Source organism: Phyllostomus discolor, chromosome X, assembly GCF_004126475.2.
Source record: "Phyllostomus discolor isolate MPI-MPIP mPhyDis1 chromosome X, mPhyDis1.pri.v3, whole genome shotgun sequence".
Classification (NCBI taxonomy): Eukaryota; Metazoa; Chordata; class Mammalia; order Chiroptera; family Phyllostomidae; genus Phyllostomus; species Phyllostomus discolor.
Window position 1 is genome coordinate 25,527,367 of NC_050198.1, and position 24,099 is coordinate 25,551,465.

Genomic DNA, 24,099 nt, shown 5'->3' on the forward strand with positions numbered 1-24,099 from the left:
TGTACAGGCATGCACATCTTCAGTTTATCTTAGTTGTGACAGATTGTTCTCCAAAATAATTTCATTAGTTTATATACCTATTTCATCACTAGGAAGATATGAGTTCTTCTTTACCCACATCCTCAGTAATACTTGGTTCTCTCAGATTTACTAACTTTTGCCAGCGTGGTAGGTGTGAAATGGCATCTCCCTGTGGTTTTAGTTTGTATTTCCATAATTACAAGGGAAATCAAGTATCACCACATTTTTTTTGTCTATTCAGACTTCTTCTTGGGTGAATGTACCTGTTCATATCTATAGCTCTCTCCCCTTTTCCTTTAATGAGTTGCTTACCTTTTATTCTTTTTTCTTTCTTTTTAAAATATATTTTATTGATTATGCTATTACAGTTGTCCCATTTCCCCCCCTTCACTCCCCTCCACCCTCTCCCACCCATACCCCCCCCCCCTTTAGTTCATGTCCATGTGTGACACTTAGGAGTTCTTTAGCTTCTACATTTCCCGTACTATTCTTGCCCTCCCCCTGTCTATTTTCAACCTACATTCTATGCTACTTATTCTCTGTACCTTTTCCCCCTGTCTCCTCCTCCCACTCCCCTGCTGCTAGCCCTCCATGTGCCCTCCATTTCTGTGGTTCTGTTCCTGTTCTAGTTGTTTACTTAGTTTCTTTTGGTTTTGCTTTAGGTGTGGTTGTTCATAATTGTGAGTTTGCTGTCCTTTTATTATACATGTTTTTTCTTTATCTTCTTTTCTTAGATAAGTCCCTTTAGCATTTCATAAAATAAGGGCTTGGTGGTGATGAACTCCTTTAACTTGACCTTATCTGAGAAGCACTTTATCTGCCCTTCCATTCTAAATGATAGCTTTGCTGGATAGAGCAATCTGGGATTTAGGTCCTTGTCTTTCATGACTTGGAATATTTCTTTCCAGCCCCTTCTTGCCTGTAAGGTCTCTTTGGAGAAATCAGCTGACAGTCTGATGGGAACTCCTTTGTAGGTGACTGTCCCCTTATCTCTTGCTGCTTCTAGGATTCTCTCCTTCGTTTTTACTTGGCTAATGTAATTATGATGTGCCTTGGTGTGTTTCTTCTTGGGTCCAACTTCTTTGGGGCTCTCTGTGCTTCCTGGATTTCTTTGAAGTCTATTCCCTTTGCAAGATTGGGGAAGTTCTCCTTTATTATTTGTTCAAATAACTTTCCCACTTGTTGCTCTTCCTCTTCTCCTTCTGGTACCCCTGTAATTTGGATGTTGGAACGTTTAAAGATGTCCTGGAGGCTCCTAAGCTTCTCCTCGTTTTTTTGAATTCTTATTTCTTCATGTTTTCCTGCTTGGTTGTTTTTTGCTTCCTTCTGGTCCACTCTATTGTTTTGAGACCCAATTTCCTTCCCATCACTATTGGCTCTCCGTGCATCTTCCTTCATCTCTTTTATGGTAACCTGCATTTTTTCATCTAATTTGCGCCCAAAAGCAACCAGTTCTGTGAGCTTCCTGATCACCAGTGGTTTGAACTGTACATCTGATAGATTGGCTATTTCTTGGTCGCTCAAAAGGATGAGTCCTGGGGGACTGATCTGTTCTTCTGTTGGAGACATGTCTCTCTCTTACCCACCCCCCCACCCCGTCTGGTCGCTCTTGTTACGGTGAGGGGCGGAGCCTTAGGTATTTACCTGGGCTGGGCACCCCAGTCGCTAGATTGTAACGTTGTATGTGAGGATGGGTGCGGGGGCGGGAGGGAGCAATGGCGGTAGTTCCGTTCTCCTGGGATCACAGTCCCTTCTCTGGGATCCTGGGTTGTGTGCTCTGCCCTGGTCCACAATCGATGCTTCACTGGGTCTGCCAGCCACTGCTTGTGTACTCAGAGTCCATTGCTGCGATCTTGCGCGCCCCGGATGGCTTACGCATCGAGTTCTTGCTGAGTTCGCGCCGGGTTCTCCCTGATCACTGTGCGCCGCTGCCGACCCGCGACCGCCCGGCTCTGCCCCTCCTACCGGTCTGGATGAACGGGTCTACTTCAACTTCTTGGCTGTCCGACTTCCATTCAGATAAATCCTTTGTCAATTCTGGGTGTTATTCTAGCTCTAAATTGTTGTTCTAATCTCGGTTGTGTGTGGAGGTACAGTGCGTCCACCTATGCCTCCATCTTGTCAGAAGTCGAACTCTTTTCTTTCTTTCAAATTGTTAAAGTAATCTCTATATATTCTGAACACCAATCTTTTGTTATTTATGTGGGTTGCAAATAACTTTTACCAATATTGAACTTATCATTTACTTTGCTTATGGTATCTTTGGCCAGATATTTTCTAGCAAAGTAAGATGTTTTCTAATCAATAAATCTAGAGAAACCCTGGCCTTTTGATACAGATATACCCCTTCAAGGATGACACTAAAGAACTGCAGATGAAATTATCTTATAATTAAGACAGTTTGGCATTTCAGTCATAAATAGTACATAGAAATCCGAATGAAGTATTCCCCAAGAACACAGAAATAGAAATGTTTTCTGAGAGTTAAACTACAAAATTAAAACATCTGAGTACAGATACGCAAATTATTTTAAAGCACAGAAAATCTCCTACACCAGGAGTCAATCTGCTAAATGTATGAACATATTTAAAGAAGGAATTGGCTGTATAGCAGGGGGCAAGGCTAAGGGAAGATTAGAAGAAAAAGGGGGGATTAGGAAGATGTTGGCATTGCCAACTCAAACACAGTCCAGGGGAAGGGTCATGGGCAATAGACCAGGAATGTTATCATCCCATGGGTAAGGCCATGGCAAGCATTGTAGTGGGGCTGAGCTAATAGGTCTTCTTAGCCCAGTGACATTAAACATTATTAAATAATAAACTGAAAGGCAGCATAACATAAAGGTTAAGAGGGTGGTTGTTGCAGTTGGACCAGAGTTCAGTCTCTGGCTCTACCACTTACTGTGTAACCTTACTATGTAATCTTTCCTCTAATGAGAAAATTGGAATAATAGGAGTATGTAATTCATATTGTTGTTATGAGGACTAAATGAATTAGTAAATGTACTTGGCCTGTAGAAAACAGTCAATGTATGTAATCCAAATACTCAAATGCCAAGGGAAAGGTAGGGGAAATACATAAAATGGGATTGCCAGGTGAAGGTAAACACCATATTTTTGGACTATAAGATGCACTCCTCCCAAATTTGGGAGGAAAGGGGGGATGCGTCTTGTAGTCCAAATGTAGCTTATCTAGCTCGCTGTGTGTGTGCGTGGGGGTAGCAGTGGAGTGGGGTAACAGGTTATTAAACATTTTACCACATTTTTTGCTTCAAAAATTTTTTTCCCTATTTTCCTCCTCTAAAACCTTATAGTCCTAAAAATATGGTAATGTCTTATAGGGTGTGTCTTATAGTCCTAAAAATATGGTAATTCATAAATAGTAATTTAACTTTAGCTTTTTTTATAACAGTAATGTCCAGGCCAGGAATGGAGCAGACCCCTTTTATTTTGTGTTGGTCAGAATCATACTCTGAAACTTGAGCAAGTAGAAGATGGGAATAAGGGCGCCTTACAGGATGACAGATGAATGACAGTCGAAAGAATGAGATTATTTAGCCTTAAAGCAAAAGACTAAAGGAAAGCTATTAGAACAAAAATGTGTATGTGTCTGTGTAGCCTCAGAGAGCAAGCATAAAGAGGGTCAGTGAAAGATGGGAGTTGCAGCATGTTTCACCAGATTGTGAGAGAGGGTTTTCTAATAATTACAGATCTTAAATAGAGTAGAAAGCCAGTGAGTTATTTGCTAACAGAACTGTTTCAGTATAGTTTGGATCCCCAACAGGCTTGGAAGGTAGCAAAGCATTTCAAGCATTTAATAAAGTTTGGGTGAGATGTTCTTAAGATCCCTTGAACAGAAGTTTTGTATTTTACAGAATATTCAATGCCTTAATAATGAGTGGCTACCAGAAACCACCTGCAATGATGTGCCAAATGCAGTAGTGCACTCAGGGCTACTCATATGTGTGAAGCTTGGGGAAGGAAGCTACTTGACATATAGTCAATGGTCCCCAAGCATTTTCCCTGAATTTTCTTTTGCAGAAAATTTGTCCAATGTCCCTTGCTCAGCACAGAGTAGGCATTCATAAGTGTTTATTGTCTGAGAGATTGTTTAAATTATATATAAAATAAGTTGATGGATTCTGGGAGCTTTATGATTTTTATGTTAGGTGTTCAGGTTTCTTTGCTTTCTTACTGACTCTTGGCTTTGTTCTGTGTAATCAGAGTGGTCGAACAGGTTATCATATCACATCCTGAAGTGGGGTCAAGACACCGTCTCTGTAGACTTGGCTCAATAGCATGAACTCAGGTGGAAATGTTAATCATTCTGATGTGCTATGTTTTCACATTTTATGCAATGGCAAAATTCTGGACCAAAAGATCTTAATGCCTTCCATTAGTACTGCTGGCCATGCTAGTACAGGTGCTTTCCTGTTACAATTTCTTTTCTACATTTGTTTCTTCTTCTGTTCCACTACTTGCCAAGACTTTTCTGGTACCCACTAATACCCTGCACCTCCACTGTTTTCCTTTCCAGTACTCAGCAGCACCTCTTTCTCTTCCCCAATTTATCTCTGTTTTCCTACTTTCTCTTTTAATTGCCTTTCTTGCAACTTAGTGCCCTCCTCTTTTGTGTGTCCCTTGATCTGTCAGAAGCAGAAATGCTTTGTATCTGTAGAAATTCAGTTTTTACTCAAAAGAAAAAACACTGTTTCCTCTATATTAAAAACAACTTTCAGCTGGTTGCAAAGGGAACTGATGAGGTTTGCATGCATGCTCATATTCAGTTCCCCTTTGTGGCCAGTGAGACTTGAAAAACACTGGGACATACAGGGTCAGCTCTTGTGGGGACTGATTAGAGAGCTCCAAATATATGTGGCAAGTAGTGAGAAAAGTCAGCTTAGTAAGTAAATGTGGGTCTCATGCTCTGATAGTTTGCATTTGTGATCCTGAAAATAGCAAAACCTTGAAAAATGAGTACATCCTAGCATGGTGGGGAGATAAGCTATAAGGGGCAAGCAAGAATGGTCATCTTTCTACATTAAAGTGCTCCCATCTGTGGGGGATATGTGCCAAGACCCCAGTGGATGTTTGAAACCTTGGATAGGACCCTATATATATTATGTTTTTTTCCTAAACAAACATACCTATGATAAAATTTAATTTATAAATTAGGCACAGTAAGAGATTAACAACAATAATAAAATAGAATAATTATGACAACATGATATATTAAAGTCATGTAAATATGGTCTCTCTCCCTCTCTACCTCTCTCATTGTCTATACACCATATCTCTATATTGTCTGTATTTCCTGCCTGTTAGCTGGCAGAAAATACAAAAAATGTAGAGACAGTGGACAAAGAGGTGGTTCACAGTCTGGGAGATGGTGAGAGATTTCATTGTGCTACTCAGAAAAGCAAGTAAATTGCAAAGAGAGGGACAGGCTATTTACAGAGTATAAAAAGTACAAAGGAAACAGTATGGATTCATGATACTTTCAATATACCTTTTAATATAAGAAAACAATGAAAATAATCTGACAGCTCCAAGACCAAAGTAGGACATGGTGGGTGTCCCTTTGCAAGTACATTTAACTTTTCTTTTTGGGATATTACCCAAGAAATGATGGACTCTGAGGTATACATACTATATTAATCCTCCCCCCAACCAGCCAAATGCACTGCACCTTAAGAAAAAATATAAGCAGCTAGTTAGAACATTACAATTGCAAAAACGTTAAAAAGTCGCAGATTAAAATGGTAGATTGACATTCTCTGTAGCTCCTCCCATCCACAGGTGAAGTCTTTGCCCACCTCTTGAATCTGGGCAGGTACTGAGACTTGCTTTGATCAATAAAATGTGGTAGATGTTGTACGACATCAGAACAAGACCTTAACAGGCCTTACAGCTTTCAGTTTTGCCCTCTTGGAACTCTGAGACCATCATGTTGTAGATAAACCCAGGGTGAAAGATGACATGGAGAGAGATGGTTGGTCTGTACAACCACCCCAGCGGAGGCTTCAGACATGTGAGTGAGGCCACCTCAGCTGAACTGCCAGGTGACTAGGAAGCTACACGAATGACTCCAGGTGAGACTGACAGAATAAGTGCTCAGCAGAGCGCAGAACAAACTGCAGAATTGACAATGAACAGATGGTTGTTGTCATAAGCCACCAAGTCTGGAGGTGGTTTGGTACGCGATAGATAAATGAGGCATATAAAATATAAATGGAAAGTATGCATGCCATTGATTTCTAAAAAGGTGCAACAAATTTACTAATTTTGTTAACAAAAAGGACAATGCTTGGAATTATTTTACTTGAAAGCTCCCCCTCCCTTCTCTGTGTATGTGTACCTAAGAGAGGAAGAGATCTTTCAAACTACTGCAGGGTGGGGAGTGACAGGGTTTTTGAATTTAGTAATAAACCATGTGTTCTCATAGATAAAAACAAACATATAACTCCCTCTGATGGAGATCAGGAGACAACTTGTTAGAGGCTGAAGATGAAGCAACCTGTATAGTTTTTTTTTTTTTATTTCAATCATTGTTCAAGTACAGTTTTCTCCCCCCTACTCCCGTTCCAGCCCCTCCACCCAACCCTCCCCCCTTCCCCCCATTACCCCCCACCCCTAGTTTTTGTCCATGTGTCCTCCAAATTTGTTCCTGTAATCCCTACCCATTCCCTAGATGCCCATCAGTAAATGAATGGATCAAAAAACTATGGTACATTTACACAATGGAATTCTATGCAGCAGAAAGAAAGAAGGAGCTCATACCCTTTGCAACAGCATGGATGGAGCTGGAAAGCATTATGCTAAGTGAAACAAGCCAGGCAGTGAAAGACAAATACCACATGATATCACCTTTAACAGGAATCTAAACAACAAAACAAAACAAAACAAAAAACTAGCAAAATATAACCAAAGACACTGAAATAGGGGATAGTCTGACAGTGGCAACCTGTATAGTTTTTTAGGCTGACAGGAGGAAATGACTATAGTGGAAGATGAAGGTGACTTCTCCTATATGTTCTTCATTAGGTAAAATGTGTTTTGAATAACACTGATTAATAGTCATGACATTTTTCCTTTCAAGACTTTTAGTATTATTTGACTTTTAAAATTATGTCTATTAGTTGCTATGATTAAAAAAAGTTAAAGTAAAAATATGACAGAAGCTTTCACATACTCCAATATCAGACTTTCTTTTTACCACTAGAATAATTACAGTTGTGAAGGTTTTACAAAGGTGACTCTTGTGATAATCACCAGTACAAAGCAAAATGAAAAATCCTCAAAGGACATATCCTATTAAAGGCAGATGAATGGCACTGGGTTTTCATTTTAAGGGCAGAAATCCAATGTTTGTACAATTACCTTTATTCTGTAACGTTTAAAGTGTTTTTCAGCTACTAAAATAAAGAAGTTTATCATTTTGTTAAAGCTTTAAAAAACTAAACTTTCAAATTGTTTTAAGTTTCTCAACACTTCAGCCTTTAATACCAAAAGAGGTTTAACCAGCACTGGTAATACATTGCCCTCTGCTGGACAAAGCACCACCAAAGAGCAATGAGTCTTCCCGACTTTTTCTTTTTTTTTTTTTAGAGGCAGTGTTTTTATTTTTCAAGATTTTATTTATTTATGTTTAGAGAGAGATGGGAAGGGAAGGAGAAAGAGAGGGAAAGATATATCAATGTGTGGTTGCCTCTTACACATTCCCTCTTGCGGACCTGGCCTGCAACCCAGGCATGTGTCCTGATTGGGAATTGAACTGGTGACCCTTTGGTTTACGGTCAGCACTCAATCCACTGAGCTACACCAGACAGGGCCAGACTTTTTCTGGGTTAAAATTTAACTGTGGTTTCTTTCCAGTTTTCTCTACCACATATTCCTGGAGATGTGGAACTCCAGAGAATTTATATTTCCTTGATTCAAAACCTTATTTGCAGATTTATTAAAACAATACCTTTTAGGATGGTTTCTGATGGAGGAAAGGGAAGAAGAGACAACATAGCAATATTACAAACTATGCCATTGTTGGGAACCGCCCTGCCTGGTATCAGAGGCTGTAAGCCCCGCCAAGGCTAAGGCTGAGGGAACGACCTTGGACCATAAGCCAGACAAAAACTTATCTCCCTGGCAGGGGCACCACTTCTGCTCCTTTTACTTTACCCTGCCTGGCCCCCCATACTTCGTTGGTTAGCCAATGATGGGTAAGATTCCCCAAGGGGGGAATGACCTAAGACAGGCACGATTATGTGGGAGGCCCCCAAGGAAGGACTTTGGGGGCTACAGCAAAAGGGGGTGATGGACCCTCGCCCCTCGGCTTTGACATAGCCTGAGTCCTCATTGTCTTCGAGAAAATCTCCTTATCTCTTGGTTGCCTTAGTTCCCTTGCTCCACTTAAGCCTGAAACAATGGCAGGGTGGTGCTGCCCTGGGCTGGAAAGGGCGGGTTTCCCAGGTGATCAGGCTTAAGAATGAATATGTAAAATCCTGTGAAACCTGCTTTGTTTAGAATGCTCTCAATGAAATGATAAGGGTCCAAACAAGAAGCAAGTTTGTTCCTCAAAGTTTTACAGCTCTTTAGCTATCTGACCCTGACTCAAAATAGGCCCTCAGACTTCCTTGTTATCTATTGATTGATCCTTACTTCCTGGCAATGAGTAATGAGCTTTACCTGAATTCTAATACAAACGAACCCAATAAAAGCCTGCTCAGGCGGGAGAATGAGGCGCTCTCCCTTAGGGGTGCTCTCCCCTAGGGAGGGTGGCCATGGCAGTCCCCACTAGAGAGAGTGGCTGTTCTGTCCCTATTTCCCCACAGGACCTGGTTGTCTCTGTGTATGTTTTTCTTGTGTTTTGACGAGCCATCTACAGCGTTCCGCGGTCACTGCTGGTTGGTGGCCGTGTCATGCCATGGATAGTGCAATTTCAGAAATAACTAAAACACCAAGGGCTTGCTTAGATGCCTTAAAATGACTATCTCAAGTCTAATATATCTCTATTCATCAAAAGATTACCAAGATGTAATCACCAACATGGAGCTGATTTAGGCAAGGATCATCAGTGAGTGCTAAAATCCATTGGGTGAAAGGGAAACAATATATTGTCTTAAAATACGGCCTTCGGATTATTTATCAATTACAAAGAGAAAAAAAGTACATTTACAATGGGGAATTGGCATAAATTAATAAATTTGCAGATTTAAAACTACGAACAGGTATATAAGTATGATACATTTTTGGTCACTGGTGATACCTGGTCATATTAATCCAAAACAATAAACCAGATTCTGGTAGTAGTAAAAATATGGGCTCTGAAATCAGACTACTTGGGTTCAAATCTAGGCCCTACAATATACCAGATATATTACTATTGGAAAGTTATTTATCTTCCATGGACTTAAATCTCCTTATCCAGAAAATAATAGTAATAATAGTATCTATCTCAAAGATAGTTTAAGTTAAATGAATATATATAAAAACACTTCAGAGTCTGTCATGTTGCATTATTATTATTCTAAATTTTCTAAAAGTAATTATAAGGAAAGCTTGTTATTTCAATATCTAGGGCTCCTAAGAAGAGAAAATGAATATGGACACTAATAGGTAGAGGTAAGACTTTATACACCAAACTTCCTCATCTTCCTTTTCTGTTTCTCTCTCTTTTTTCACCTTAAATAAGGACAGTAAGTGACATGGAACAGGGTACTTAACCTCAAGACAATTTTATTTAGAAATGTGAAAGGAGTGGTTACTAATATAATAGAATAACCAGTATATATAATATAGGATGTCTTTTAAATTCTCTAAACCTCACTGCAATTCAAGTGATTGTTTTGCAGCATATAGGTGTATATGGTTTGTACCTGTGGTGATATGATGGCCTAAATTGTTTTTAGAATTCTATCATCAAATGCTTCATTTTCAGAAAACTTTATTTACTTTTGGCTTTTCAAAGTATGTATATATATACACAAAAAAGAATGGTAGGCTCTGAAGCATAATATGAACCAAATTTGACTGATTCAAAGGTGGTGAAATTCAAAATTTGCCTGTCCTCAAAAATTTTTTTGCCTTATCTAATCCAATGTTAAAGTTTCTTCTCTTCCCTAAGCGTGCTAATTTCCCATGTGCTTTCCAACTGCTACCTCTGAGGTCATTCCAATTCTTAGGACTGCCACCAACACTGGTAGTATTTCTATGGTCTGCATTTCTGGAAGGCAATGTCTATCCACTAAATTCAAGCCTGTATTGAAAAGACAAAAGCCAAAGGTGAAGTAGAGTGGAATATTGATTAACTGGCCCATTTAAGTTTTGACATTAGACCTGTCATACAAAGCTAATAATTTTTCTGTGCTATCATAAATTTCCAAACTTTGGGCTGTAATTTCTGTTGTTTTTAATAGTTCTTTAGGGAAATACTCCCATGCTTTGCTGAGAAACCAGCTCTTAGGAGTAAGTAGAGGTTCTTCTTCACACCCTGAGTAAGGGCAGACGGTCATGATTATGGCTGCTCGTAGTAGGTGGTGAGGGCCAGAGAGCAGTGCAACTGGAGATAGGGCTGTGGCCAGACACCACATCCTGAAGAGAGCAGGGGGCTCAGCAAACCTTGAACAAGCCACAGCTTTGAGTAATAGGTCTGTGCTTCACTCCTAAAGGTAATCACTGGATTGGGTGTGTATCGAACTGGATAAAGGAAGGCTTCTACTGCAATCCCTACTTTCAGAGAAATAATTAGCTTTCAAATATGATGCTGTAATGTGGACTACATATGGCATGTCTCCTCTTCCTGCACACCAGCCTCTCAATGCCCTGAGCTCCTGAATGATCAGAGAGAGTACTAAAAAGGCTAACTGTGGCCAGTCTAGATACTAGCTTGGATGGCTTAAAATAACTGTTTAGTTGAGGCACAAAGGTTCGGTTATAACTGAGTTGTGCTGTGTCCTCTGGGTTCTGGATCTGATTGTCAAAATAAATTACTGCAGGAATATCCTTTGAATAATTCTTATTGCACCACTCCAAATGAATTCTGGAGTCAGAGTAAAAAACACAGCTGACACACACACAAATATCTCAAAAGCAGGCAACTTAGCATAAGGCAGAACTTATATTTTGCCTCATCTAATTCAATGTTAAAGTTTTTTTTCTTCCCTAAGCCTGCTAATTTTCCATATGCTTTCCAACTGCTACCTCTGAGGTCATTCCAATTCTTAGGACCACCGTCCTAACACTGTACCAACACTGTACTACTCTAACACCTCAAGGAGTAAATGATAAGAGGCAGAGCAGAATACTTAAGAGGTCAGTATTTGGCAGATAATACACAAAGTAATTAGAAATGTTACGCAAGAGCATTTGGACTTGTGTAGCAAAAGCAGAACTTTGAAGAGGATATGGATGGGAAAGATGCATGAGAAACAAAGAAAATTACTGGTGACCTGAATGTAAAAAGTCCAAGGGGCTACTTGTACAGAGAACTTGCAATTCTTGAAGTTTTTGTCTGATGAGTTATACTTTGTTAATCTAGTATTCTCTGATATATATGCTTTTCTACCAGTTGCAATATTTCCAAGTGCCTTAGATAAATATAAATAAAAATTACCTCATATTTCAATTAGGGAACTTAAAATCACCCAAATCATAAAGAATTTATACTGATATTGCTGGGATAAAAATTAGCTTAATGAAGCCCAACATTTTTAAAGACAAAAAATTTTGGGTCTTGATTTCTTTCATAGTCAATTCTGCTAATTGAGAGCCTAGAACAGGAAACTCTGTCTGAATGAAGTGAAAGCAATTCAAAACTTGACCCCAGTTCACTTACTCTAAGTATCATAAGGGAGCCTTATTGATCCTAGAAAAACCAGTAATTTCTGGTTTCTAAGGCAGAAAGTGAAGTTGGGAAAAAAAAGACATGTGCTTACTAGTTGTGTCACCCTGGGTATGCTATTTAACCTCTTCGAGACCCAATTTCCTCATGTGTAAAATGGGACCACCACCACCCATGGCTAGGGTTCTTCCATGCCCTAAGCAACGCCAGTACAGAACTGTTGCTTATCATGAATTCTTTTCTTTCTCCTTTCAGCTCCTTTGGCCTTTCAGAACCACTTTGATGCACTGTTTTCTCCCCTTTCTAGCTCATAGAGAGCACTTAATGTCTGTGCTACACATCACATATTAATCTGAATTCTTGGCTTCAAACTTCCAGAGACCCTAAATTAGCTTGTGGCTAATAAACTGTGACCACCACATGCCACTAGAAAGTTAGGAACTCTAATAAATATTTGTTAAATAAATGGCACTGTTTAAGTAAAACAGAGAGCACTAAAACTCAAAGTAGAGGAAAAATGGCAAAAGTTATACCTATTGAGATATTCTTGTTTCATAAATTATCAGTTCTCTGACAATTATGTCAAGCAGTACTTCCAAGTCTTCCTCAATTCAATGGTTGATTGACATCTGTGGTAGCCAGCTTCCAAGATGGTTCCCAATAATCATCACCTCCTGATATTTACCCTTCCCACACTAGTTCTGTGTGACCAACAGAGTACTGCAAAAGTGACAGATGGCTGTGTGACCTTGGGCAACAGATGTGAACTTTCTGAGGTTCAGTTTTCCTCACCTTTATTTTTATTTTTTTATCTTCACTTGAGGACATTTTTTTCATTGCTTTGAGAAACATTGATGTAAGAGAGAAACATCATTGGTTGCCTTTTCATGTGTGCTCCAACAGGGGATTGACCTGTGACCTTTTGGTCTATGGACCAATGCTCCAATCAACTGAGCCACACTGGCCAGGGCAGTTTTCCTCACCATTAAAATGAAGATATATATTTCAGAGGGTCTCATGAAGATTAAATAAGACATGCATGTAAAAGCACATAGCAGGAGGTCTGACATGTAACAAGCTCTCATTAAATGTTGCCAATACTGGTGATGGTGGTCTTGTATGACATTTGGTCCTGTCCAAAATGTCCACAGAGACATCTGGTCTACACCAAACCCATCTACCTAACCCCACGTGCCATGACCAGTTAGGCTACTGAGGCTAGAGGGGTTATTATTGGCAGTACAGCCCCAACACAATTATTGGACCAATAACATATAATAGTATTTTTATAAAGTATATTTTATTGATTATGCTATTATAGTTGTCTCATTTTTTCCCCTCTGCTCCCCTCTGCCAAACACCTGCCCTTCCCTCCAGCAATTACCCGCTTAGTTCATGTCCATTGGCTGTACATATAAGTTCTTTGGCTTCTCCATTTCCTATATTTTTTTAAATAAAAATTTTATTCATCCATTTTTAGATAAAGGGGAAGGGAGGAAGAAAGAGAGGAAGGGAAACATCAATGTTTGGCTGGCTCTTGTGCTTCCCGCACTGAGGACCCAGCCTGCAACCCAGGTATGTGCTCCAATTGGAAATTGAACCGGCAACCCCCTGGTTCACAGACTAGCACTCAATTCACTGAGCGACACCAGCCAAGGCTCCTATACTATTCTTAACACACCCCTGTCTATTTTGTACCTACTAATTATGCTTCTTAATCCCTGTGCCTTTTCTCCCATTCTCCCCACTCCCTGTCCCCATTGATATCCCTCCATGTGATCTCCATTTCTGTGACTCTGTGTCTGTTTTAGTTGTTTACTTAGTTTTTTTTTTTTTTTTAGGTTGACTTGTTGATAGTTGTGAGTTTGTTGTCATTTTACTGTTCATATTTTTTATCTTCTTTTTCTGAGATAAGTCCCTTTAACATTTCATAAAGTAAGGGCTTAGAGATGATGAACTCCTTTAACTTGACCTTATCTGGGAAGCACTTTATCTGCCCTTCCATTCTAAATGAGAGCTTTGCTGACTAGAGTAATCTTGGATGTAAGTCTTTGCCTTTCACCACCTTCAATGCTTCTTTCCAGCCCCTTCTTGTCTGCAAGGTTTCTTTTGAGAAATCAGCTGACAGTATTATGGGAACTCTTTTGTAGGTAACTCTCTTTTTCTCTCTTGCTGCCTTTAAGATTCTCTCTTTATCTTAACCTTTGGCATTTTAATTATGATGTGTCTTGGTGTGGCCCTCTTTGTGTCCAATTGTTTGGGACTCTCTGAACTTCCTGGACTTGTATGTCCATTTCTTTCACCAAATTGGGGAAGTTTCCTTTCATTATTTTTTCAAATAAGTTTTCAATTTCTTCCTCTTCCTCTTCCTTCTGGCATCCCTATGATGCAAATGTTGGTATGTTTAAAGTTGTCCCAGGGGTTCCTAACCCTCTCTTCATTTTCTTCAAATTCTTGTTTCTTCTTTCTGTTCCAGGTGAATGTTTTTTTCTTCCGTTTGTTCCAAATTGTTGATTTGAATCCCAGCTTCCTTCCCTTCACTGTTGGTTCCCTTTATATTTTTCTTTATCTCACTTTGTATAGCCTTCAGTTCTTCCTTTATTATGTGGCCATACCTGGTCATTTCTCTGAGCATCCTGATCATCAGTGCTTTGAAGTTTGCATCTGATAGGTTGGCTATCTCTGTGTCACTTAGTTCTTTTTCTGGAGTTTTGATCTGTTTCATCTGGCCCATATTTATTTGTCTCCTCAATTTGGCAGCCTCCCTGTGTTTCTGTGTATTAAGTAGAGCTACTTTGACTCCCTGTGTTGGCACACCTGTTACATTGTAAGGGGTGGAGCCTTATGTATTTGCCAGGGTGGCGCAACCTGCTTCAAAGCTTTGAGGTGCTGTACATGGGGAAGGGGTCAGAAAGGGAACAATGCTGCTTGCTCGGCTCTCGCCTGTTTCCATTCACTTTCCCCACTTCCCATGAGCAACTGGCTGCCTTCTAGTTGCTGCTCTGGTGCTGATTCCATGAGTGGGTGGGTTTGTGTACATTCTAGGATCCTGTGGACCCTTTAGATGGACTGTCCTGAGAGACAGGGAGTTTCTTCTGCTGACCCAATCCCCACTGGTTTTTATAGCCAGAGGTTATGAGGCTTCATTTTCCCAGCACAAGAACCCTGGACTGCACAGTCTGCTCTGGGGCTTGGATCACTCACTCCCCAGTTGTCCCTCCTGGTTTTTATCTGCTACATGTGAATGAGGGACTGCCCATTCCACTAGCTGCCACTGCTGCTTCCTAGCTGCCACCACCTTGCTGTACCACACCATGTCCTCTCCACTCTGGCTGCGTGACTCTACTCCTCCTTCCCATCTGTATGACTGTTTCTTCTTTAAATCCTTGTTTGTTGGACTTCCATACAGTTCGATTTTCTGGCAGTTATGATTGTTTTTTTGTTTTTAGATTGGTTGTTATTCTTCTTATGGTTGTGTAAGGAGGTGAAGGGTGTCCACCTATGCCTCCATCTTGGCCAAAACCTCCTGATGGTATTTTTAATGTGTTAATCCTATAAATCAAAAGTATAAATAAACATTATGGGTTGTTTGAACCCAGGGACACTTCTTAAGTGTAGATGATTGTGACAGGACCAAATTTCAAGGACCTTTTGGCATGGGCAAATGTCTCTGGATGTTTTGGACAGGACCAATTTTCTGCTAATTAGTAGTGGTGGTGGTGGTGATCAAAGCTGCAGTAGCAGGAACTGGATGTGAAATGTGAAGGAAAGAATAGAATCAAAGCTATTTCCTAGGTTTTTAGTTTGAATAACTAAAGAAGTAGTGGTATTTTTTACTGAGTTTGGGGACAATGGAAGAAAAGTTGTGGAGAACAACAACATTCTTTTCTGGACCAAAGGGACTTAAGCCTCAAACAGATGATATTAAAACTGTCTTTCAATCACTTATGAACAGCTTTCCATTCTTTCTTCTCTAAATTACTTCAAACTGTTTTTTGTTCTAAGTAATTTCTTCAGGGAACATGAAAAATTGTTGAAGTAATAATGACATGAATCCCAGAGGTCAAATTACTCTGCCATCGATGGCCATGTAGCCCTGGATGAGTCACTGTTTTTAATTAAATCAAGGTAAGCATTGCAGAGATGAACAGCAGCAAACAAAGTCTAGACACCAAGAACCACCAAGGTGGTTCTCACTTGGTTTAGAGAGAAATATTAGCAAACATTAGGGAAGATATATGCAATTAACATGAAATAGGGTAAGCATTGGGGGTTGAGAAATGGCAAAGTACTATCAATTTTAAATGGAGACTTACTGATAAAGTACTCAGACTTGATGATATTAGATTTCTGTTCCCATTCCCAGACTCCCGGTGGTTTAACTTTCCAAGAAAGGGGTACGTGTGACTCAGGTCTGGCTCCCCAGCTGTACACACTTAGCTTTCATTTAGTTACCGGTTAAACAATTTTATACATAAAATTGGTTTCAAAATTCTTTATATCATAATGTAACTATTTATTTCATCTGAGGCACATTTGGTCTTCATATCTAGCACTTTCCAGAATTTCCCAAATCCATTATGAAATGCTTCAAACCAACTTTAATTCTGAATGGAGGCAGCACATGGCAATTCAAACTAGAACAGGCTAGATCTTAGTAATCAAGTTGGGACCAAAACTCCTGGGGTGCACTCTGTGCTTAAAGTGTGCTGCACTGGGTCTTGTTTCTCTTTCCTTAAAATAAACGGTTTACACTCATAGGTGATCACAAGGTTCTATTCTAGTTCTATGATATTTGAATCTAGTAAGCTTCTGTAGGTAAGAAAACTTTGAGTTCTGCTTCTTTTCATTCTTGACAAAGATGAATTATAAATAAGTCACCCACAGATGATTTTACAGATGAATTTATAATAATATTTTATTGGGTCAGTATGGAGTGGTTCCTTCTACCACTGTGTTGTATAAAACTAACTAGCCATGGGAATTAAACCTATGAACTTCAATCAAACATGCTAATAAAGCTAACTGAAGTGTAACTGGGTCATAAAGGTCATAAAATAATCACATGGAAGTCCAGTATATATATGGTCCACCAACTTCCTCCCACTGCAGAAATAGAGAAATAAGTTTTTTTTTTGTGGGTGGAGATAGTTGCTACATTTACTACAGATATTGAATTTCTACAATACTGTTTAATTTCCTTTTTTCTTTTCACCTCTGTCGTTGGTGTCATGCACAAACCTGTTCACACTGATAAAAACTGAAGGATACCAAAAGAGTGATGATCAGAGAATTTTAAGTGTGAAGTGTTTTAGCATCACATCACTGTCCTGAAAAACAGAGCCTTGACTGGCATAAACCACTTGTACAGGTAAGACTGATCACTTACTTTTACCTTAAAAGATAACTGTGTAAAAATTCTAACAGAACTAAATTGTTTAATTGTTGAAAACAAATCAGGAAAGGTAGTCAGCATATTACATAGATAATCATTAGTAACTGAAGTCAGAGTTGTAGAGCTTTTTTAATTTGTCAAATTAGCAGAGACACAATGTGTGCATGACCCATGACAGACACTCTACTAAGGCAAATGCAGACTTGTAGACATTTTCTGGACAGCAATTCTGTATATATAATAGGTGATTTTTATTTGATTTCTTAAGCTTTACAGTATTTTCCAAATTTTAGAAAATAATTATCCAACAGTTTTATAACCCAAGTTTATTTTTAAAGGAGAGGTACATAGTAAATACAAGTTTGATATTTGGGAAGCTAAAGATGTGAACTAGTTGTCATTTGTTATGTTGAAGTTCTACAGAGTCTCATTTTCATCTGTCTGATAATGCTAGACTCTGTGAAGGTCTTTTTTTTTTTTTTTAACCTCCCTTCTCTTTTGAAACATTTGCTAGTGTAAAATAGAAAAGCAAGGCAATGGTAATGAGTAATATGAGATATCAGATGCTGTATGAGTTGGTCTACTTAAAAAAAGGAGTACTATCTATTAATACAGAAACACTATTGCTTTTACAGATTTTAGTATATAATGTATTATCTATTCAAGGCTGGGGGGTTAGTGTTTTTCTTTAATAATATCATAAAGGGAAGCTCTATTCCCTATGGAAAGTAAAAACTACTTTTATCAGATAATTTTTTCTTAAGAAATAAACTGGCTTATTTTACTTTCTAGTTGACTGATTTGTTACAGTTTAGGTTATATTGTATATTTACAACTAGATATACACTAACTTTGAAGCACATCAGCTATTTTCTAAATAAAAATTGCAAAGAAAATGACAAAGATATCAGTAGACATTACTTAAAGGTTGCAGTATTTGAACGTATAGACACTGCAAAGCCCTCAAGCTTTTAAGTCTTTAGGTGTGTATTATTTGGTTTTAAAAATATTGCAAAATTATAATGGGGATTTTTTTCAAATATACTTTTTTCTGTAATCCAAGAGGTAAAAAGACAGCCATGATTCTGAGAGGGATAGAGAGTAAAAAGCCCTGAGGGGCTGGGGGCATATAAGAATCTCAGAGGGCAGTATATGGTAAAAATTTTGTGTTTATCAAAAGAGAAAATATGATAATAAAAATAAGATTGAGAATCCACACTACAGATTATAAAAGAGTAAAGAATGTTGAACCTAGAAAGTTATGGTGAAAAACATAGTATGGCACATTCTGAATAGAGCTCATGATTCTTATTTGACCAGAATCCAGTAACTTTTATTATTCCCACTCGAAAGAAATGAGGATATGAGAAAAATAAGAATGAAAAGCAGTTTGTATATGACTCTTCAACACTTTATAGATATCCTTTAGAGAAATATTTAAAAAATATGACATAAAAGAGCAAAAAGCATACCTGCATTTATGCTGTGATTAAAATAGCTTCTAAAAAACATACACTCCAAAAAACCAAGATAGTCAATTACACACAAAGACACATGAGGGCACTCTAACCAACATGCACAGCAACTATAGTTTTGACATAGAATTATAAACTTTTTATTCAAGCATGATAGTTTAGCATTAAATTTTTGAAATAAGAAACTACTGATGACTGTTGGTGAAGACCCTTGGATTTTGGTGTTTATCCTTGGTTATTACACTTTCCTTCTGTTTAATTCAGGATCCTGCCTGAGTATTTATTTATGTAGAATTAAGTTTACTTCTGAAATACAAAAAGAGACTCCTCTAATTGTGTTAGATTATGGAGAAGTGCTTTGATCTAGCCATGAAAAGAAACCATTTTGAACAATATTTATGTACAATTAAGGTGATAGTTAAAAATCAGTCTTCTCTCTATTAATGTGGTCACAAAATGCTTTTGTACCACTATCCTTTGGCCAGTATGTATTGCTTGCATTGTGTTAAATTTTTTAAAATTACCTTTCTAGGCAAAAAATCAACTGTTATGTACAAACTGCTTTATAATCTAATATAAGAATTATAAATTCCTCTAGTATAAAATGATAAAACTCAGGCATTTAACTATTTGTATCAAATTTTATTTTTTAGATAAAGGTACTTTAAACAACAATCAACTTTTTGTTTTTATTTCAACTGGACAATTTTGATCATAAAAGGTGAGATGGCAACTGTACTTTTCTTTTCCATTTAATACATTATTTTTTTTTAATCAAGCTGTTTTTATTTTAATTGTTGTTGCAGTACAATTTTCTGTCTTTTACTTCCATCCCAACCCACCCACCCAGCCCTCCCCTCCTCTCTCCCATTTCCACCCACCCCTAGTTTTTATCCATGTGTCCTTTATACTTGTTCCTGTAAGCCCTCCCCTTTTCCCCTGAAATTCTCTCTCTTCTCCCACCCCCTCTGAACACTGTCAGTCTGTTCTCTATTTTAGTGTCTTTGGTTATATTTTACTTGTTTCTTTGTTTTGTTGTTTAGGTTCCTGTTAAAGGTGAGATCATATGGTATTTGTCTTTTACTGCCTGGTTTATTTCACTTAGCATAATGCTTTCCAGTTGCATCCATGCTGTTGCAAAGGGTAGGAGCTCTTTCTTTCTTTCTGCTGCATAGAATTCCATTGTGTAAATGTACCATAGTTTTTTGATCCATTCATTTACTGATGTGCATCTAGGTTGCTTCCAACACTTGGCTATTGTAAATTGTGCTGCTATGAACATTGGGGTGCATAGGTTCTTTTGGATTGGTGTTTCAGGGTTCTTAGGATATAATCCTAGCAGTGGAATTGCTGGGTCAAAAGGCAGATCCATTTTCAGTTTTCTGAGAAAATTCCATATTGTTTTCCATAGTGGTTGTACCAGTCTGCAATCCCACCAACAGTGCACTAGGGTCCCCTTTTCTCCATAACCTCTCCAACACTTGTTGTTTGTTGCTTTGTTTACGATGGCCATTCTGACTGGTATAAAGTGGTATCCCATTGTGGTTTTAATTTGCATCTCTCTGATAGCTAGCGATATTGAGCATCTTTTCATGTGTCTCTGGATCCTCTGTATGTCCTCCTTGGAGAAGTGTCTGTTCAAGTCCTTTACCCATTTTTAATTGGGTTGCTTGTCTTCTTAGAGTGGAGTCATGTAAGTTCTTTATATGTTTTGGAGATTAAACCCTTGTCTGAGGTATCATTGGCAAATATGTTTTCCCACACAGTTGGTTCTCTTTTTATTTTAATACTGTTTTCTTTAGCTGTGCAGAAGCTTTTTATTTTGATGAGGTCCCATTTGTTTATTCTTTCCTTTATGTTCCTTGCTCTGGGGGACATATCAGTAAAAATGTTTCTGCGTGAAATATCTGAGATTTTCCTGCCTATGTTCTCCTCTAGGACTTTAATGGTGACATGGCTTATATTTAAGTCTTTTATCCACCTTGAATTTATTTTTGTGTATGGTGCAAGTTGGTACTCGAGTTTCATTTTTTTTTTTTACATTTATGTTACTATTTTATACAATGCTTTAAAAATACTCAGCTTAAATACCATCTATAACTTTAATATTAAATATCTGCAATTCTGTTCTAGCTCCTGTGACATAATGCAAGAAAATCTGATATCAATGAGTAACAACTCAACATGTATTCAACCATCCATGATCTCTTCCGTGGGTTTACCAGTCCTTTATATCTTCCTTTGTGTCATTGGTCTCTTTGGAAATTCTCTTGCTCAATGGGTATTTTTAGCAAAAATAGGAAAGAAAACATCAACTCACATCTACCTAACACATCTTGTGACTGCAAACTTACTTGTGTGCAGTGCTATGCCTTTCATGGGTATCTATTTCCTCAAAGGCTTTCAATGGGAATATCAATCAACACAATGCAGGGTGGTCAATTTTTTGGGGACTCTATCCATGCATGTATGTATGTTTGTCAGCCTCTTAATTTTAAGTTGGATTGCGATAAGCCGCTATGCCACCTTAATGAAAAAGGATTCCATACAAGAGACCACATCGTGCTATGAGAAAGTATTTTATGGTCAGTTACTGAAAAAATTCCGCCAGCCCAACTTTGCAAAAAAACTATGTGTTTACATATGGGGAGTTGTACTAGGCTTAATTGTTCCTGTTATCATATACTACTCAGCTGTGGAGGCTACAGAAGGAGAAGAGACCAGGTGCTATAACCGGAATGTGGAATTAGGAGCCATGATCTCTCAGATTGCAGGCCTCATTGGAACCACATTTACTGGATTTTCATTTTTAGTTGTACTGACATCATACTACTCTTTTGTCAGTCATCTGAGAAAAATAAGGACCTGTACATCCATTACGGAGAAAGATTTGACTTACAGTTCTGTGAGGAAGCATCTTTTGGTCATTCAGATTCTACTAATAGTTTGTTTCCTCCCATTTAGCATTTTTAAACCCATTTTTTATGTTGTACACCAAAGAGATAACTGCAAGCAACTGAATTATTTAATTGAGATAAAAAACATCCTCACCTGTCTTGCATCAGCTAGAAGTAGCACAGACCCCATTATATTTCTTTTTCTAGATAAGACATTCAAGAAGACAATATATAATCTCTTTAAAAAATCTGATTCAACACGTATACAATCCTGTGGTTGACCTCTGAATGGAAAACACCACCAAATATAAAAGTGTCCATATGATTCTACTGGGGACACTAAAGTACATGATCAACAGGTCAGAGCTCGGCTGATAGCAGGAACCAAGAAAACCTCTTTGGTTTAAAAAATAAATAATCACAAAACTCACTTTACAGTTCCACTTATAATGAAGGTTGAGATGGAAGAGATCAAATGGAGGCAAAAGTCAAGCATACTGAAAGAATCCCACTATACATGAAGCTAAGAGACAATATTCTATTTAAACTCAACCATAGATGCTCCTATTCAGAACACAGTATTTTGTGACTGTAGGATAAAGAAGCAAATGATATATGACTTTTCTGCTTTCTAGTAGTTAGACTACAAGGGTCAATCTATGGATAGTGTTTTGTTGGTAACTTTAAGAGTGAATAAAAGAAAAAAGTGAATATGAAATTTCATCAATAAAGTCCCATCTAAATGTATGAATGATACAGAGTAAGAATCCAAGGTTTTATAAACACATTTATTTGGTATAATCTAGCTCATGTTACTAGGAGAAGAAATAGTCATTAATTCTGGTATTTATTAAGCAGATGTTATTTATAAATACGCTTAAATATTTGGATTAAGCTTTGTCAAAATAAAAATTTAATACAATGTCATTATATGCCAATCTCCATCACATTTAGTATATTTTCCTATGCATTTAATATGATGTTATTAATGACAAATAGTCCTTGGCATGTAGATAACCTTGATTTATTTTTGTGAAATAAATAAATGAATGAATGATAAAACAGTGTGATGGCATCACTGTTGAGAGACTGGTCTCTGGAGCTGGAATCCCTGGGTTCAATCCTAGCTTGACCTCTTATTTAGCTGGACAATTACAGGCAACTTACCCTCTTTAAATGTTAATTTCTTCATTTGTGGAATGGAAAAACACTACATAATTCATAGGTACTATTATTAAATCAGATGATGTTATTGTTATGAGTAGCTACCATTTACTAAGCACTTGCTATGTGTCAGGCATTCTTTTTCTGTGCTTTACATGTATTATTTAAATCATCACAACCTTAAAGTATGTCAGTTTAATGACGAAAAACTGAAGCCCAAAATTTCTCCAATATCTAAGTAAATATTTAAAGAGTAAGCATTTTTTAATGGTTATTTCTTCCTTCCGTGTAATCTTGTCAGGCAAATGATGGTGACCATATTCTGTGTCATATGCATTATAATTATTATTTTTTAAAATTATGTTTTTTAGCTTCCTGAAGAGATCATAAGTACCTTTAGAGCTATAGTCTGTTTTCTATTTCTACTCCCATGGTACTTGTATTCTCTGTTCAGATAAGAACCACACAAAAGAAAGCTGAATAAATGTTAATTATAACTTGTTACTTAGAGATTGCTTAAAGACTCATTTATCCTCTATATGGTCATTTCTTCAGTGCTCAAAAGAAGTTTCAAGTAAGTTCACATAGCACTTCCAAGCCTTTAAACTCATAGCATATTTTCTGAACTCATAGCATGTTTCTGAATTTTTAATTCAGAAACAATTCACTGTACAGATTCCCCAAGGACCACATGATCAATATCACTAGAGGTTTTCCCAACATGTCTGCACAACTTTAATTTAAAAAGAATAGAAAACAAACAGTAAGTGCCTTTTTCCCCTTTTGATTTCAATGTTCAATTGAGAGAAGAAAATGTTCAGAGAAAAGTCTGAAAAAACACATGCTAGCTTCAAATATTTATTGTGTACATTTATTCTTTTATAGTAACAATCTGATATCTGGCTCATTGACTTGCACAGACAAAGGCAAACCTGGGAACTCCAGGTGACTTCCTGCGTGCTGGCTATAAACAGAGGTGTCTAAGCTAGTAACCTCATAGACAGGAAAATCACAGAACAGCTCAAAGTTGACCAGGGGAGTTCCCTAAAACATGTAGCTTTTCCACAGGTGTACCAGTAGTTTTATTCTTATATAAGTTATAAAATAAAAATCATTATTTTAAAAAGTCACTCTTTACATTGCTACTACTTTAAATAAAATGTAAAAGATATTGCCAAAATAGAGTTTCCTGCATTTAAAAAAGGCAGAAATGGAGTCACACAATTTCTCTGTGAGTTGCTCATTCTGACAGAAAACTCCCATTTAATTCTCTGCACTGAGCTTATTAAACTCATCATGTTTATTATTACA

The 24,099-nt window shown here is 37.8% G+C and overlaps 2 protein-coding genes across 3 annotated transcripts in view; one reads left to right on the forward strand and one right to left on the reverse strand.

The window, feature by feature from the left end:
* The window catches only part of CASK (calcium/calmodulin dependent serine protein kinase), a 441,363-nt gene that overhangs the window by 192,351 nt on the left and 224,913 nt on the right, over positions 1 to 24,099 (reverse strand).
* On the forward strand, positions 15,377 to 23,993 carry GPR82 (G protein-coupled receptor 82). 2 transcript variants are annotated; one of them, XM_028522593.2, is made up of 3 exons: positions 15,377 to 17,228; positions 19,381 to 19,448; positions 20,861 to 23,993. In XM_028522593.2, exon 3 carries the CDS (start codon positions 20,874 to 20,876, stop codon positions 21,903 to 21,905), a length of 1,032 nt encoding a protein of 343 aa, XP_028378394.1. In that variant the 5' UTR covers positions 15,377 to 17,228; positions 19,381 to 19,448; positions 20,861 to 20,873; the 3' UTR covers positions 21,906 to 23,993. The 2 variants fall into 2 exon arrangements, with proteins under 2 accessions (XP_028378394.1, XP_035872697.1); XM_036016804.1 differs by lacking the exon at positions 19,381 to 19,448.